At 37.4% G+C, this 18,552-nt stretch overlaps 1 protein-coding gene across 14 annotated transcripts in view; it reads left to right on the top strand.

The window, feature by feature from the left end:
• Positions 1 to 18,105, top strand: part of KCNC2 (potassium voltage-gated channel subfamily C member 2) — a 99,951-nt gene extending 81,846 nt beyond the window's left edge. For 3 of the 14 annotated variants that reach the window (XM_030480104.1, XM_030480102.1, XM_030480103.1), the window contains exons 3-6: positions 7,638 to 8,568; positions 8,896 to 9,027; positions 10,953 to 11,120; positions 15,011 to 18,105. In XM_030480104.1, the coding sequence (XP_030335964.1) occupies positions 7,638 to 8,568; positions 8,896 to 9,027; positions 10,953 to 11,120; positions 15,011 to 15,147 (1,368 nt within the window). In that variant the 3' untranslated portion in view covers positions 15,148 to 18,105. The remainder of the gene's footprint in view (positions 1 to 7,637; positions 8,569 to 8,895; positions 9,028 to 10,952; positions 11,121 to 15,010) is intronic. The other 11 variants (XM_030480114.1, XM_030480112.1, XM_030480111.1 and 8 more) reach the window with 9 other exon arrangements.
• The last annotated feature ends 447 nt before the right edge of the window (positions 18,106 to 18,552 follow it).

Raw genomic sequence — 18,552 nt, 5'->3', positions numbered from 1 at the left:
GAAAATATTGGCAAGAACTCTGCCAACTGTGGCTTGATGTTGGTTGCGAAATCATAATGGCCAGAGTTTCCCAATCAGGATGCTAAGGTTGGGCTGTTGAATCTTTATGCAGGCATTTAAAAACCAGTTTAATGCTGACATTCCACCTTAACCCACAGAAGGAGGATGAGTTACAGATTTTGAAAGACATTAAATTGGATTTAGTGCCTGACACTTCATGTATCATGTTTTTGGTTTTCCCTTGAAGATTTATTTAAAATGCTGTGTCTGTATCCATTTCTTAATCTTTGGAGAGTGATAATGTGAGAGATGATGATTTATGAGTGATGAAGCAAACTGAAAGTGTATTTGCCTAGAGTTTATATTTTAAATGCCAGTAGTTTGGTTAGTAGCTGCTCACAGTATTTGGTATCTTACTCAGTATACCCAGATGCAATGCACTGAAAATGCATCACGCCATAAAAACATATGTGACTTTTCCTTTTTGTGTGTGCGTGCGTGTAAACTGTTAATTTTCCAAGAGGAGCTTATAGCTAAGGAAGAACAGAATCTTTGAGAAATAGAGTTGTGAAGACACTAATGATCTGTTTTGTTAGGTATTGGGTTTGGGTAAAATGAGCATTAATATTTAAATTTCACCCCACAGAAAATTAAATTATACAGTTAAGGTCGTCACAAGAGCTCATTCTGATATCATGTTCTGATTTTAGCAGTTTCCTGATATCCAGATGAAAGATAAAGAGAGGGAAAAAGATCTATCATGTTAAAATCAGAAACGAGAACAATCTGTCAAATCTAAACCCAGAGACAACTCTTTTTAAAGCTGGAAGTGGTATCTAATTCTGTAATTTCATTCCAATGTTAGTTGCTACTCATTAGAGTAAAACATGCCATTTACTTTACAAATGCAGTTTCTTTTTCTGCTTAAGTAACATCCATATTTGAATTGTATTTTCATTGAACACTCGTATCTCTCAAATTTATTGGAATTTTTATGGGATTTCTTGTTTTAAGACTTTGGTTTTATGTGACTAAGCAGCTATAAAACTAGATTAAAAAAATCTGCATCACAAGTTAGTTGTGAAGGATTGGAAACAGCATGTGGCAGTGGCTTTGTTCCCTGTTTGACTGTGTCTTACAGGACTAGGGGGATTCCACAAAGTAGCTGGGGTTTGAATTCCTGGAAGAATAAAAAAGGCTTGTGGAGAATATTAAGGGACAAATACATGGAAGATTTACAGGGACAAAGCCATTTCTTTCCTGAACCTTGAGAGGAAAAAATAAAAATGTCAATATCAGATTGTAAAGTTTATGATGGGAATATTTAATTTTGGTATAACCACTTATAACTGTCTATACTAACAAATAGTATATTCTTAGAGTACATATGGAGAAAAATTTGCAAAATATGGTTTTATAATGAATATATCTGACTAAATTTTTGTAGTCAATGAGATTGGATGCTTTTAATGCATAGATTAGCTTCCTTCTTGTGGTCAGAGGGTTAGTAGAAGGAAGAAACTGAATCAGTTACTTTTTTCAAATAGTTTGTATCATATTCTGAACTATGAAAAGACATGGCTTAAACAGATGCAAACAGATTTCACTGGAAATAATTTTTAAATCTTCAAAGTGGACATCTTTTGTATTTTACAAAATTAGCACGATGTTTTAAAAAATAGCTGCCTTCCTTTCAAGTATTTTATTATCCGACAAAAGTTACTCCATTTTGAGTGTTCTGATTAGCTTGAATTATCTGGTGGGAAAACAAAGAACTCATGGCTGTGGAAACTCCCCTACCCTTGTTTGGGTCTGGAAAAGCTAAGGTGTTGAGTAAACTCTTCTCTTTTATAACAAAAGCGGGATTTTGGTTTTAATAGTGAGCAAGCCCATCAAAGCTGGTTTCTTTAAGAAATAAAATGCAATTTCTTTTCTGAGACGGTCTCCTTATAGTTGTATTTTCAGTCTACTAGGTATGATGGGGAGGATTATTGGTTTTTTTAAGTTGTTTTAAATTCCAGCAATATGCATGTATCAAGTCTAGTAATGTGCCTGTGAAAATATTTATTTAAAGCAGCGTTGTCACCTTTTTTCTTCAAAGGCAATTCTGTACCTGCATTAGAGAATATTAAATGTTGTATTTCCAAGGGCTTATTAAATATTCAGTACTTTTCTTTTTCTGTAGTCAAGTGTGTCAAGGGCAAGCCTTCTAAGTCCTGTAATGAAACTCAAATGAACTGAAACAACCTTAAAAGCTGCTATTGAATACTCACGTTAGAAAATGTATGTTACGCAGTGTGGGGAGCTTAGCGAGAAGATGTTGAGATCCAACAGATCTCAAAGATACAGACTCTTTCTGGGAAAATACTGAAATATTGTGAGAAATTTTATTCAAAAGTTAACTGTGAAACAAGAAATAAGGGTAACTGACCACCAACAATTACCTGTACATTAACTTCTTCACTGACTATGACCTGTGGAATACTCAATAATGTGTAGAAATAGCTTCTTTTAAGGGTGCAGGATGGACAGACAAAGCATAGCTTGAATATGGAGTAATATTAGTCTGGTTTTATGAATAACACACCTGAGTGTGAGGATCAGTTTCTAGCTCTGTCCTGTTTTATTTGGGATTGCATTGGAAAGGAGACTTGGACATGTGGATTAGATGTGAGCCACAGTGTCCTCTGACCATGTGCCTTTTCCTACTATGAAACACAGACATGGCCTACAAGACTGTTGTCAGGTCATTTGCAGCCACGATTCTTAAAGGGACCTTAATTTCTTCAAGACACTTTAGGAGCTATGTGCAAGGTAAAGCATGGCATTGGACGCACAGAAATTGTGATAATCCACAGAGACTGATCAATTTGCAATCTGAGAATTGGTTGTCATTTTTGAAATTGCTTTTAACTCTGAGCCACTTCCTTGTGGGACACTGAATTCAAATAGGAATCATAAAGTTTTCTACTTCTAACAAGTTATATGGAGGCATTTGACGCTCCCTTTAGGTTTATGTGCTTCATTAAAAATCAAGTTGTAGATGATTAATCCACTTACTGTGGATCAGCAACAGAGCTTGGCTGGTGATCCTATCAACTAGAGAAGCTGGCAGCTGGAATCTGTACCAACGTTGTCTGAGATATGATGCCGACACACATGGACAAAACTGGGTGCACGCTGCCTTCAAAAGGTGCACAGAGAGAATCAGCAGCCTACTGAGAGTTTTAACTACTTAATGAGGAATGTTCTGCATGCTGTGTATTACACACTGAACATTTTTGTAACTTTTAACTGCTCTCTTCTGGCAAAACCAGACAGAACTTTTTATTAATGCCATTTGCATTAATTTCAATTTTGAAAATGTTGATTTGGTGGCCCTGAAGTGTTTGTACAACCATTCTCTCTTGGAAAAGTGTTGTCCCTCAGGGGAAAAAAACCCAAATCTAAATGAAGAAAAATAATTTTTTCTCATGCATTGAAACAAACACTAAACAACTATTAAAAAAAACCCCAAAGCTTTTAAGAAATGGGAGAAGGATTGTGAGTATTTGGATCTTATTTGGAAATTTTTCTTCAACTTTTTTTCCAAATAGTTTCAAGCCTTGCGCTTGGGCCACAATCTTTGTTTTAAAAAAGGGTGTCGGTGAAGCTGTTTGGCTTTATACCAAGGCTGAATTTGTGTTGCAGCCTGTCAAAAACTAAGTTTTCAGAACTTCTCACAGTGAAATGTTGTTAATGATTCAAACAAAAAGTGATCTCCTTGCTGTGACTTTTCTGAAATGATGATCAGGCTAAATCCTTTTAGGTTAGGGTGCTTCATAAAACCAAACATATTCTGAACATTAACAACACTGAGGAATAGAAGTTGGTTGGTCCCATCAACTCGAGAATCTGGGAGTTTAGATCTGGGTCAACTTCATCTGAAATGTGGTGCTTGCCCACATGAGCAGAAATGAATGTGTTTTTAGAGGCTCATTACCCTCAAAATGAGAGAAGATGGAATTAGGATGAAGCAGAAGGAAAGCATAAAGTGAGGCAAGCATACGACTTAATTTCTATCGTTAAAACTGCTTGTTAAAAAAGTGCTGGAGTCTTTTCAACACATTGCCTAGTATTAGGTAATATAATACTAAGGAAATATCTTTGTTAAAGTAAATCTCTAAACAATTTTCTTTGATAAATAAAATATTCCTTCTTGCATTGGCCATTGCATTTTCTGCTTGCATGTTCTCTGAACTCTCCGAGTACTGTGATAACACTGTAGGTCTTGTGTATGAGGTTTCATCGTGCTAGGTCCCGTGCAAGTTCTGTCCAGAATGTTCTGATCTGAGGAGTTTACAGATAAAACAAAATGCAACAAGAGATAAATGGTTTTTTTGTGTGTCTTTGCTCAAAACCAGTGAGGTATGTGTTGTTCTGTGCATGGTCAAATATATACACCTCATTGTTTTACATTGCTATGAATGGAAATTGCAGGATTATCAAGAAATCTGTCACCAAATTAACAGGTTTTTCTTGCCTTTGTTCTAACCTCTGAAAGATGATTGCCTTTAGGATAACAAAGTAGGATACTCAGCAGATTTTGGAAATGACTGAATGTCTTTTTCCTTTAGGGATAACAAAGTGCTGTTGAATTTAGGTAAAAATTTTGGTCTGCTTTGCCAAGTGCACTGTGGCCTTTCACAAGCATCAATGTTGAGCAAAACAGTAATAAACAGCTTGTCAGGCAGATCTATCTGTAGTTAACCTCCTAGTATTTAGCATTTTTTTTAGAAAGGATCTATACCAGAATGGACTCTTTTTCTGAAATACAGGCCAGAAGCAAGTGCTAATTATTTACATACTATTAGATTCAGTGCGCTGTTGAATGCACAGTTTACCCTTATTATATCTGAGTTGTTGGTAAATTTTAGTTTGGCTAGGTTTACTGTAATTCTCCGTGCTTTTCAGGCTAAAAATATTCACAGTTGCCTGAAATTACCGAAGTGTTACTGTTAAAGAGGTTGCCCAATATTTTATCTATTAAAAGTTCCCACCTAGATTGCAAACTATTTATCTTCAGTGATTTTTAACCTCCACAGATTTATTTGCTTTTTCTCTCCTTCATTGTGTAGAAAGGTGCTGGAGGATGCTCAGGGAGTCTCGCAAGGGTCATTCTTAGCGCTTAGAGCCTGGTAAATTCTCTATCCATGTTATGGAGAGGTTTTGCAAAGATCTGCTGAGATTAATTCACTTCGGTTATATAAATCTGGTTGTGTTTGCTGACTCTAGTTGTTTCACACAAGACTGAGGGTTTTTCCATGTATGTTGGTGTCAGGTGCCAGGAATAAATGAGCTGTGAATGTGGAGCAGTTTTGTAGTTAGTGCAAAAACAGAAAAGCCTGTTCAGTAAAAATCAGCCAGACAATGTCAGATTGTTTGCTTGGCTTGTGAGAAGTTCAGACTGGATGATACGTGTTCAGTTCAGTCCCTAAGTCAGTCCTTCCTGAAAGATAACAGATTTAGAGCATTCATGATTGAGGGGCTTGGTGTAATACTTTGTTTCATTGATTGAGGAAAGGAAGACATAAGCAAGCTGCAAATCTCTGATAGAGGTATAGAGGTATATATATGGGGGTTTTTTTGATAGATAGATAGATCTTGTTAGTCCAAATATAATAAATTTGCCAGGCCTGCATTGCAAATTTAAACTTGTTTTTCAGAGTAAAAGCAATTCTCTCTACCAATTGTAGAGACAACATTTTGTTGTTGAACTAATGGTCTGTGTTAGAAAAATGCAACCATTCAATGTTGCACCAGCTCAAATGAACTCCTGTGGCACATAATACTAAATCTGACTGCTGAATTCTGGGACTGATATCCGAAGTACACCAAATCAGTTTTGCCTCAGTGTTGCAGCCTGGATTAAAGTGACATTAAGAGAGGCATTCTTGCTTATGGATGCTGTTCTGTCTGCCTTGTAACTAAAGCTTTTCAATAAGATTTAAGATTTTGGTGTGGTAACATACCAGCATCCTGCTGCCACATTTTCTATTGCCTGTATCACCAGAACCCATACTATAAGCTGCTCTTTCCAGTAGGGTGGTAGTAGGGAACATGATACTTTTTTCTACTTGCTGGGCTTCTTTAAGGTACTTAGTTTAAGGCTGGGAATTAACGGATTAAAAGAGTAATACCTTCAGTGATTTTTAAATATTATTAAGGGAACCATAAAACACATTAAGTTTATTGACTATAATAAAAAATATTAAAAAAGATGAAGAGCCTGCCTCAAGCTCTGCTATCCCTATCATGTGTTTTTGTTTTACTAGCAAGTAAAAGTTTAAAATTACAAAAATTCAAAGCCAAAAGAGTTAGTAATTTGCTGCCATTTTGAAAGAATTGTGTTTTTTTCTTGATTATTATGCAACAGTAAAATTTCAAGCTGCTACATATGTGAGGAAGCGCATAGGCACTAGATATTTTCAAAAAACTATTTAGTCATCTTTTTTCTCTCTTTGGACCCCTAACACCTTCCAAAATCTTCAAGTCTTCAGAGTTTTTTCCATGACAATACTGGCTATAAGATGTCTATTAAGCTGAAAATCCAGAATAATAAACACATTCATAACATGTTCTAAATCCTGGCTCAGGGAGGGATTTAAACGCATCATCTATGCATGTACCACACCATTGCTGTTGGAGTGCTAATAGAGTGACAATGTATTGTCACTTAAAAGAAGTCAACCATTGTAGCAAAGGAACAACTGCCCTCAAAACACCTTTTCATTTGGCAAGTTTTACTGGGTGTAAGAGAGTTTATTAGCCCCAGCTGCTTGTCTCTGTGTTAGTTTTTATGAGATCCTGTCCTGGACATTCTTTTCTTCAATGCTTGACTGTGCATTGAATGAGTTGAAGATCAGACAGTAAATGTTTTTTAAGTCCTTAACAATCCTGTGTGAGGACTGTGACCAGGTTATTTAACTGTATTTCATCTATTCATGGGCCTCTATAGAACTGAATTTGTATTTCCCTGTTTGTTCAGATTGTCCTGGATTTGTAACTTTGATAGCAGGATTGTGGATCCTAACACACTGGCAAAGCTCTGGCACTGCAGCAAGAGAGGTTCTTCTAGGTATACTCATATCCTGCCTAAGAGTATGAGCAGTGGATGACTGTGAACATAACAGGCTGTGCAACCAACTCTACCCGTAACACAGAAGGCATTTTCTGTCAGTAAAAATCCTGTGCTTGTGATTCATTGAAAATGGATGAAAGGAAACATGGTGTTTAGATCAGCCGCTGCGACCCTCTGAGGTACCCTTCAGGCCAGGTGTGAATTCCTGAACCATAATCTCAAGGCCATTAGGGACAGCCCCATTTTTCAGGTACCTTGACAATTGAATGGAATTAGCACAGATTAAAGAGTTATTTCCACTTTATGAATCACCAAGGCTTTTCCTGCTCCAAGATTATTTGTGAGAACTGTCTGCTGATCTCCTATGGCCTAGATGCAAAGTTTTATTCAAATGAATTTGTGAATCATTTGCGGATGAATCACAAAAGATGTACTGATTTATAATAATCACTGACATTGTTAGTATTAATGAGAAGAGCTGTGTGGTTCTCATGTCTCTTCCCTCTTTTCATTTCAGTTCATCGCCTTTGCCTCTTTATTCTTCATCTTAGTTTCAATCACAACCTTTTGCCTGGAAACACATGAGGCTTTCAATACGATTATAAACAAAACTGAGCTGGTCACCAATGGGACAGAAGCTGTGCTACAGTATGAAATCGAGACAGATCCTGCCCTGACATACGTCGAAGGAGTCTGTGTGGTATGGTTTACATTTGAATTTTTAGTACGTGTTATTTTTTCCCCCAACAAACTTGAATTCATCAAAAACCTCTTGAATATCATTGACTTTGTGGCCATCCTGCCCTTCTACCTAGAAGTAGGCCTGAGCGGGCTTTCCTCCAAAGCTGCTAAGGACGTGCTTGGTTTCCTCAGGGTGGTAAGGTTCGTGAGGATTCTTCGAATCTTCAAGCTCACCCGGCACTTTGTGGGCCTCAGGGTGTTGGGTCACACTCTGCGAGCCAGCACCAATGAATTTTTGCTGCTGATAATATTCCTGGCACTCGGTGTTTTGATATTTGCCACTATGATCTACTACGCAGAGCGGGTGGGAGCCCAGCCTAATGACCCGTCAGCGAGTGAGCACACACAGTTCAAAAATATCCCTATTGGCTTCTGGTGGGCTGTGGTCACCATGACCACACTGGGATACGGGGATATGTATCCACGGACTTGGTCAGGCATGCTGGTGGGAGCCCTGTGTGCGCTGGCGGGGGTGCTCACCATAGCCATGCCGGTGCCTGTGATAGTTAACAATTTTGGGATGTACTACTCCCTGGCCATGGCAAAGCAGAAACTGCCAAGGAAGCGGAAGAAGCACATCCCTCCCGCTCCTCAAGCCAGCTCACCCACCTTCTGCAAGACAGACTTGAACATGGCCTGCAATAGCACACAGGGTGACATCTGCCTGGGCAAGGACAACCAGCTGATGGAGCACAACAGATCATCAGGTAGGACCCCACTGGAAATGCATGTCCTCTGAAAATACTTTATAGACCAGTATGTTCGATAAGGTTCAGAAAGCAGCCAGTCTTTCTGCCAGGAGAAGATGTAGCTCCCACCCTTCTCCCCTCCAGTGTTTGCGTGTGTCAGTCTTATAGAGGATAAAATAGGTATAGTGATGTTCCCAAATCTCTCTGTAGCTGGTCTATACAGTTTTGCTTGCTCTGTTGAGAATGCTTTCCTGCTGATGATATCAACTTTTTTTTTTGCCCGTTGTTTGTTGCGTCATATGGATGTTTCTTGTTTTTTCTGCATGACTGTGACTATTTGAGCAGCCACCGTGTCCCACCCTGTTGGACTCCATGGTGTTTTGCCTCAGTGTCTGTCTCTTGTGTCAGCTTTGCCTGTGCCACATCGTGGCCTGTTAAGCAAGATCCTACAAAGAAGCAGTCATTTAAAAGGAGCAGGTGCTTTACATCAAAAGCCCAGCACTCAAAGGAAATAAGAAGAAATTATATTTCTAGCTTTCTTTCAATTTGGCATTCCGCTTCCCTGGCTAGAAGAACCTCCTGTGTTAGATGAGACATTGCATGATATTTACTATTAATTGAATGATAATAGAGTAGCTGATGTAAAGTTTGTCAAGAAAAATGAAAATAACAGCCCCTAGCAACATCATCATTATTAGTGTTGATGTTTATGATTTATAGTATCTATCTTATTTGTTAGAGTTCCAAATGATGGATAAGGAGTATTTTGTGCTAATCACATAATTATGAAAATGCATATCAAGTGATAGCTTCTGCCCCTGTTTTCCATGTCTCTTCAAATTAGAGTAAATTTTATCTCTCAGTATAATTGAAATAAACTTTTTAGCAGCAAGGATTTTTTGTTTAGTTTTGAATGTATTTGTTCTTAAACCAAGCACAATCTGATTACAAAGCTCACGTACCAGTCAGTAGACTAAAGTTGGAAAGCTGCTAAAGAATAATAAGAGCAAAACCACCCCTGACTAGTGTCATTCAGTAATTGAAATTTATTTTTTAAAAAGCAGAGTCTGAAAAATCAGTCTCTGAACAATATCCATCTTTGGTCTGTTGCTCTGTTACTGAATAACATTTATGTTTAAAGAAGCTTGGTTTCAGTCTCCAAGTGAGCGTTTGCAGACAAAGTTAACACAGCTTTTTGAACATCCTAAATATATTTAAGAGGATGGAAACCCTCGAAAGGACTCACACTGTGGGTGGAATATAGTTAGTCTTACAGTGCTTTGACTGATACACACTTTCAGATATCTTCAAAGTGTTAATGATAACAGCTTTTTCATTCCACCAGGTCCCACTAAAGGTATTTCGGCATGGAGAAGGCTCAGTGTGATCAGAGCAAAGAGACACTTTTGTGTGTCTGCAGTTTTATTTACAAGGTGTTATAATCCTTGAAGTTAGAGAGGAAGCAGATACGCAAAAAGGAGCCATTTTAAAGTGTTAACTTTCTCTTCCATAGTGCCACGGTTCACATCATGCACTGTAGCTTTATTTCTGGTAAAAATATTAGCACCACTAGGAATTCTGTGCAAAACTTCAAGGCTGAGTATAGCCCTTTGCATTACCAGTTCATAAAAACACATGCTCAGGTTTAAATGCAAAAGGTAAAGCTAAAGTCGATAACATGCCAGTATCTGTTATATGCTGTTCTGAGCAGAGAATTTTTTATTGAAGTGTCGCCTGAATCTGAAATAGTAGACAATTTTTAAGGAGAGTCCTTTGGGAGTGCCAAATCAGGAGAGGTAAGAGTTTCACTGTTTGACAAAACAAACTACAGACCAAAGACAGAATTTAATGTTGGGTGCTTATGATGACAAGCAGTGTAAGCGTGAGAAGTATAGAAATGAAAACTGTGTTATTAAACAGGCTTTAGTGCCAGATGTTGAAAATTTAACCCTCCTAGAGGAGGGGTTGTCTTTTAAACTATACTAAACAACATATTCTAAGCAAAAATTACTAACATGACCTCTTGTTTAGCAAGAAATGATAGCCAATATAATACTTGTTTGAAATATCCAAGGCTGGCTGTACCCTGAAAAGTTGCAGTACATAATAGGCAACCAACTGAGCCTTGATGTGATTATTTCTTATTTCATGTTAGTTTAGTATAACTTTATATGAGTTTTAAAAGAACAGGGAAGTCAAAAGATCATTGTTCTTGAATAGAAAATATACTTTTTGACATTTTGTACTGATTAATGGTAAATTGCAATCTTGTTTTCTTCTAATGATTTACCTTATAACTATTTTTTGAGTGATGGGAATATCCAGCATTCAGCATAAGCTCTTTGTGATGTCTCATTTCCTCATTCATTATTGTCTGTAAATGGGCATGGTGCTTTAACCAGTGTTATCAGGTGAAGACAGTGCAGGAAGTGAGCAGCCACTCTCAGCTGGTGAAAGGCTCCCTCCCATCAGACGCTCTAGTACAAGAGACAAAAACAGAAGAGGGGGAACATGTTTCCTACTGACAACAGGTGATTACACGTGTGCTACTGATGGAGGGATCAGGAAAGGTATGGACTTCTTTCATTAGATCGTAAAAGGTTACTCAGCAATGTGCTTGTGAAAAGCAATCAGAGTAAAATGATGTGCACGATGCTCTAAAAGGAAAGACTGTGCTCACAATGTATCTTTTATATTTATTCTTAGTCATTCTTTTCCTGCTTTCCTTTTAGAAACACTCATCTCCTTTAGTCTTCACAAATGTGCTTGATGTTGGACCCTCATTTCACCTGTGTCTTCATTTGTCTTTTATCTTTAATGGAAAAGCCTGCAATTCAGACCTTGCTCATTCAACCACTCATCACTCAATACCATTTGTCATTATAAAAGAAAAATTAATTATTTATTATTTTTGGGCTGCACTTAGGTCAGTAAAAATTACAGCTGAATAAATTACACTTAAAAGGTTGAAATGTCAGAAGTAGGCAATGTTTTTGGTCTGAACACAATAAAGCATATAATGAGATGCTGTTTATATGTGTTCAAAGAAAAGTTTGAGTTTATAGTGCCACAAAATGTTTCCTCTTTGTAGTACACCACTGATGCTAAGAGGTAACTGTCTACCCCTGCCAGAATTCAACTACAGTAAACAGTGTTTGATCTTGCAAGGTGCTAAAAATGCCTTTCTAGTTATTCAGCCTCTTCCAATCTCATTACTCACTGTTCAGTAGGATTGGGTTCCCCAGGCAAAGTTTTCGAAACCTTCTGTCGTTATATGTATCACCCATGTGACTGATGGCGTGATACAAACCTAATAACCTGAGAGCATAGCCCCAAAATCAGCAGTGCCAGTAAAAGTGTTGCCGTTTCCTTAGATAAGAACTGCTTTGGTTTCATGGCAAATTGTATCATTCTGACAAGTTTAACATTCCTAAGTGCTGATGTGCAGTCGTTCACCTCAGAGTTCATATACAGTAGCCATGTGGCCCTGGACAAATATTTCTGGCTGAGATTTTTCTGCCGTCCCCGTGTTCCATGTCCTCCCCTCTTTTTTAAACCATCCTTTATGTTCAGCAAACATAGCTGTCCCAGCCAGCCATAGACCCTAAAGGAATTCTCTCATATTATTCTGCAAATGCTCTTTTTACATTTCAAAAGCATGAGCTCAGTAGGTTAAACCTGTGAATCAGATATGCAGCCAGAGTTCGATGTGTATGGTATTAGTAAAGAGTATGAGTGCCTCTATGCTCTTGTGGTTTACATATTCCCATACATAATGCTTAGATTAAATGGGACTTTGTGGAAAACATGTTTTTGCACAGATTTAAGATGCTTTCCACTGGGTGTATGTCTCACGCTGTACTCTAGATGACTAAGATTATTTAAAATACCTCTAATGGTAAGAGTCCAGTCTTTGAGGAGGTCAGGAACACCTGAATAAGGCAGATTGCCATGGCATCTTGCAAAATAAGGTTCTTGACTTCTTTTAGGAATATTAGTATAAATGTTTTGAGCACTGTTCACTTGGCAGTAACCATAATTACAACAGATCAGAAATAATAAGTTACCCATCAGCTACTAAAGAAATAGAACATAATATATAACAATAAAACAATGTAACATGTAACGATCATATATAATCTTAATAATATTTATTATATAACAATAAAACATATTTTATACTGGGATCACCTGAACATTTTCATTTGAAAATCTAGATTCAAGAGAAAATTGTTTCATAACTTTCGCTAGAAAAATAGGGCTTGAGTTCAGAACTGACAGTTTCTTAATGAAGAATGTGCTTTTTGACTGGCCCTGATGGTAACCTTAGTCTAGGCTGAAGTGTTTTAGCCATTGGCTTTGAAGTTTATTTTATATAGAGAGGTTAGCTCATGAGAAGAAACCATCTTCAGGTAACATCCAAATGATTTTGAATACTTGAATTTAATTCATACATCAAGTCTACTACTTTTTCATCTTATTTTTCCCTTTCTTTTGCCTCCTTACTTTTTTGCTTCTTAGTTGTGTTCAATTATCATTTATTTTAAGCTTTTTTGCATTTGCTCCTTATCTCCATCTCTAAGATGACACTGATTTGGAGCTTATCCAAACCCCACCAAAATACCTGGAAAGTACCAAGTTGGAATCATACCTCTATTCCTCTTGTGTATCTGTTTTTTACTTTTTAGGAGTTCTTGGTTTATTTATCATCTTTACCACCTTCCTGTATCAGTTCTTTGCTTTCACCATTAGAAAAGAAGTTGCAGGAAAAATATTTTTTAAAAATACTTTCCTACTTTCTGTGTAATAAAAGGCTACTGGATTATTTTGATTGTTTTTGTAAGCTTTATGTTTACAGGAGAGGTTAAATATATACACTAGCATTGTGCTTCCCCTTGATTCCCCTTTCAAACATGATTCTAATCTGTGTAAATGCTGATAGAAACTCAGAAGCTGGAGGCTGTTTTTGAAATGTACCAGAAGCCTGTGAAGCATCACAGTCTAGCGTGCCCTTGCAATCTGGAGAGAGCACTGCACAACGTTTTAGCAGACATGAGGTTATACATTTGCTTAAAGTATAGTTTTACAGTATGCAATTCTGACTACATAAGAAATATGTTAATTGCCATTAGGGGAGAACATAAAATATGTTTTTTTCTTGGAGATGCTAACAACTCTCTGTCTGGTAACATCTAGTGTGATGTTTAGCTGTATTGTCATTTGCATTTTAGAGTTTCTGTGGGAAAAGCCTTAGTATTTCACTGTAAGCATTTCATACCTGAATGTCTTAAACTGCCAAATGCTTAAATGCATACTTGTCTTCAAGGAAATAAGTAGTGCCATTGAAGTCAATGGGACTTCTCATCCTTGCAGTGAAGCAGTGTTCATGTACTTGAGCAGTGAGGTCGTATCCATATCCATCTTCATTGTATTTCCTTGCTGGTATCTCCCTCCAGACAGATAGGCTGAGCCTTTTCTTCATAAGTCAATTTATTCAGGTGCTGTTGAAGATCCTTAAGTATGAAGATCGTGATGCAGTGAATAGCAATGCTTTTCCGTTGTTTTACAGCATAGCTTTTATGAGGTAAAAACAATCTATATGCCACAAAAAGTAGGTAGCTAGAGCTCACAGTGTATTTGAACAGAAATCTCTGCAAATGCAACATTCTCTCCAAATTGTGAAGCATTATGTGGTTGCCTCATTTAATGTTTAATTATTTACTACTTACGTATGTGGACTAATACCATTTATTTCATTTGAGTCAGTTGAAGAAGGAGCACAAATATGGTGTTTTAAACTTGCCAATCAGGAGGCGTTTGCAAATATGTCAAACTCTGCTATCTTATTATACTTTAATATGCTATCTTGTTATACTTTAGTATTAGACGCTAAGTCTTGGGGTTAATATTTCTGAGGATGGAACTTCTTTTGCATATTATCATTCAATCCTCTGCAGAAGTGATTTACACATACCGTATACAATTTATCTGGGGTCTGTTTTCTTTATTTTTAAAGAAAAAATATCCTTTATTAGGATTTGAGTTCAGAGGAGATTATATAATTCTAACAATTTTTACAGTCTGTCTTAATGGGTTTTTGATTATGCTTAGCCAGATAGCTCGCCCAGTAATCCTGTTGGGATCCTTTACCCTGCACTCTGTGCAACCCTGATGAAGCCAACAGAGCAGCACTGAGTGCAAGATGGGATGTGGGAGAGCAGGTCAGACCTCTTGTGTGACAGTCTGTTTAATTTTCTGAGAAAGAATAGCTGAGTCAATTTGTGAACAATTTTATCGATTATTATCTTTTGGTAGTAATGCTTCTCAGCATTGAGTTCTTTTGCAGGCAGATTCCCTCTGAGTCCCAGATAGCTCCTCAGATTACATTACATTGTATTGTTTGTCTTTGTCTATTTTTTTGGCTGAATTCAACTGATGTCTGTGCATTTTCTCATACAAGGCTATGAAAAATCTCGAAGCTTAAACAACATAGCTGGCTTGACAGGCAATGCTCTGCGACTGTCTCCAGTAACATCACCCTACAGCTCACCTTGTCCTCTAAGGCGCTCTCGGTCTCCCATTCCTTCCATCTTGTAAACCAGATGGCATCAACCGGCTACATAGCGTTAATTCAAATACTGTTTACCACATATTGGAAATAAATGTAGCGTTAACCATAGACTCCACAAATATGGTATAACTCCTGCATGTAATAACTGTCAGTAGTAAGAAATACCACTTGGGTAGCTGAAGATTTTTATCTTGGCTTTTAAAGATTACCCAAGTAGTGCTTCTCCTTTTATCTACTACATGGTTCTACTTTACTGTGGCAATAAAAAGACAGTTAGTGAATGCTGTTGGCCAGTATATTCAATAAATAAGCATATTTTCAGGGATATTTACTTAAAATAACGTGCTTCCAATTAATTATCAGTCACTCCATTGAACCTTCATTTCTTGTGACTCTAATCCATTATGAAGATGTCTGCTCTGAAGGGTCTGCTCATTTGCATGGACCATCCTGTCTCCATCACCTGACAAGCAGTGTTGCCGACTCTGGAAACCACAGAGGGCTCTGGATGTGTGTTCTCACATTGTACCATCCTGCTGAAATGAAAGCACTGATAAACTGGTCTGCATGTGGGATTGTTTTTCTTTGTTTAACCTTTTCCTTTATTTTTTAACAATCTACTTGTTTATAAATGGCTTTATTTTGTGATTAACTTACTTCGGTACTGGATTGCTGTATCAGAGTTCTGAATGTCTTCGGTTGTTTGCACACAGATAACTGCAAAGAGGTTGTCATTACTGGTTACACGCAAGCAGAAGCCAGATCTCTTTCTTAATGGCTTGGGGAAGGCACAAAACATGCAAGAAAGGTAAACGCCATCCAGACTTGCAATTTTAAGCTAGCAAGTGCTGCTTGGTACTGTAGTAATTTCTCTACTCCAGGGTTCTTCAACCTTTTCAGAGGCTGAGTACCAAGTAAAATTGAGAAGACTATTGGGGGCTTTTTTGTACTACTGTAAGAGGGGAGTAGTTCTCAAGTCAGATTTTTGACCAGCCTTATACCTCTGGCTCATGAGCTTCACAAATTTCTCCAGTCAGTCTTTTTTGAGGTGCTTTGTCCTATATGTTGTCTGTCTGTCTGTTTTGCAACCTGTCTATTGTATTTTCCATCTGTCTCCATAAAGCACAGAGATACTGTTAAAATGCCCCCATCTTTTAAGATTAACTAAGGACATTTTTCTCCTTTTCTCCTTTTTTTTTTTTCATATGGACCATACTTATGTGTATAGATACAAATATATATATTTTTCAAGTGCAAGTTAGTATTGTCTAGACTAACTCATGTGAGCACTCTGAAGATTTTTCCAGTGGGATTTAGTAGTGGCTTTACAGCACTGACCGGTTGCCTATTGCATCAATCTTCCTTCTAGCAACCAGCATTCATTACAGTTTTGAAACTGTGTCTCCTCTAGTGGCTTTTTCATTCAATATTAACCTCTGATTACGCAACAGGACCAATGCAATGGCAGATTTGATGTTCTGGGCTGGTGAGGAAAAAATACCCTAAACTGTAGAGTTTTAGAACTACATGAGAAAGACCATAACAACTACAATCTTAAGAGATCCTTGAGATTGTTGAATAATATCTGATTGTCATGTTTTATTTTTTGTCAGGGAAAGAAATACAACTTACTGTTGAGCATATAACATGTTCTTCTGTATATAGCCTAGCCCAATAGCATGACCTGCATGTCAGAATTCTTGTACAATAATGTATTTATCAAAGTATACATTTCTGATATTTAGAGATGTACATTGATTTAGTTTTGGTAAAATATTGTCAATAGAGAGATAATTGCAAACAGCTTTTGGCAAAGGAATTAATATAATATCTGGTGCTGCTGTTATATTAACTACAGTGTTGTACAGAATTTATCATGGATTTTTGACTGCTGAAAAAGGGACAATGGAATTTAGCCATACCAAGGACTGTACTGGAAAGAGACTGCTGCTGCTGAATGGGCCCTGATAAACAACTCGCGCCTTGAGGAGGTCACTGAAACTTACATGAGAAGTAGAGCTTGTTAAAGAAGATTAAAGACTGCTTGTAATTACTGCTGCCAGACTAAGGGGTGACTAGTCATTGTTGATGAGTCAGCTGTAAATAAAACTTGTGTGCATGGAATATCAGTTTTTATCTATATCAAGGAAAGCTGAATTCAAGTCATCATTGCTAAGGCTCCATGCAAAGACCCACACCCCTGTTCCCACTTCCTGGTTCCTGCAGTAAGCTGTGCTGTGGATCATACAAAGACACACACTTAATAATGATAGTGATGTAAAGTTCATCTGTCTTGACTTCTGTCATAATAATGGTATATTTTGCAATGGTCACAAATATGAACAAAATAGGTTTGCATAAGTACTCAGTTTGCCATGACCTATATTTGTATGAATTCTAGTGTACATGCCAGGTCTTAAGTATACTTTTCACTTTGATAACAGAAATGTGACTGCAGACAAACATCACTGACTTTGTTCACAGCACACAGTCTTTCATTGTTACCTCAAACTATAAGTATTATAAGAAATAAAATTCTGGCAGCAAGTCTATTTTGGGTTTTTTTATTTTTTTTTCCATTCAAGTTCAGTGTTGCAAACCCAACATCAATAACTATAAAAGGTGTATTAAAATTATATCTTACAAATGTATATTTTACATACAAGAGATATTCTTTGATCAGTTATTTTCTGTGATTTTTGTGATAAATGGATCTAGTCTATTCTATGTTTATTATGAGGCATTGTAGTGCTAGGATGTGGTAATTATGTTCTCTCCACCCTATTCAGTGGGAAATTCTCCAGAATGTTTTTGTCACCCTGGTGTCCCGATTGCAGGGACCTGTCCCAGTTGTGAAACTCTGTATCGTGGAACTTCTGTGAACGTGTCAAGGTGCATGCACAATCCTGGTGGAAACCAGTGGAAATGTAATACCTGAATTGGAGAATAAAAGGCAAAAGACCTGGGGAGGAACTTGGAACATATCTTCTGAAGTGGCTCATGCGCTTTCTTTAGTTGTATCGGTCCCCTGCCTGCCACTGGCCATCCCAATTCTCAAACCAGTTTCCTGGGGTACATGAGGAGCTAATTCAAAAACTAGCATGAGCTGGCTACTAAAACAATTTTAAATCATCCTTCCTGTTAATGACCCCATACCTTGTGTAGAAGTTGTAATTTGGCTAGCTATCGTCATACTCATTGCAGTTTTATTGCATCCTGGTGTGAAGTCAACCTAAAAAAGAGGTGATAAATGGCTGCCTAAAACTCCTAATCCAATACTGTATTTGGGGCAACCAGTGAAATCCCCGAATACATGAGCAGAGTGTCTGAGAGGGGTGAGGGAGCTAGTACAGCTGTACACATGATCTGAGAAGCTGTTACTACAGTATTTTGGAAGAGGTGCTGGAATGTAAGAAAGATTCCAGAAAACA

Source organism: Strigops habroptila, chromosome 3 (genome assembly GCF_004027225.2).
Source record: "Strigops habroptila isolate Jane chromosome 3, bStrHab1.2.pri, whole genome shotgun sequence".
NCBI lineage: Eukaryota > Metazoa > Chordata > Aves > Psittaciformes > Psittacidae > Strigops > Strigops habroptila.
The sequence above is the reverse complement of the archived record's forward strand: the minus strand, read 5'-3'. Positions and strand labels throughout refer to the sequence as shown.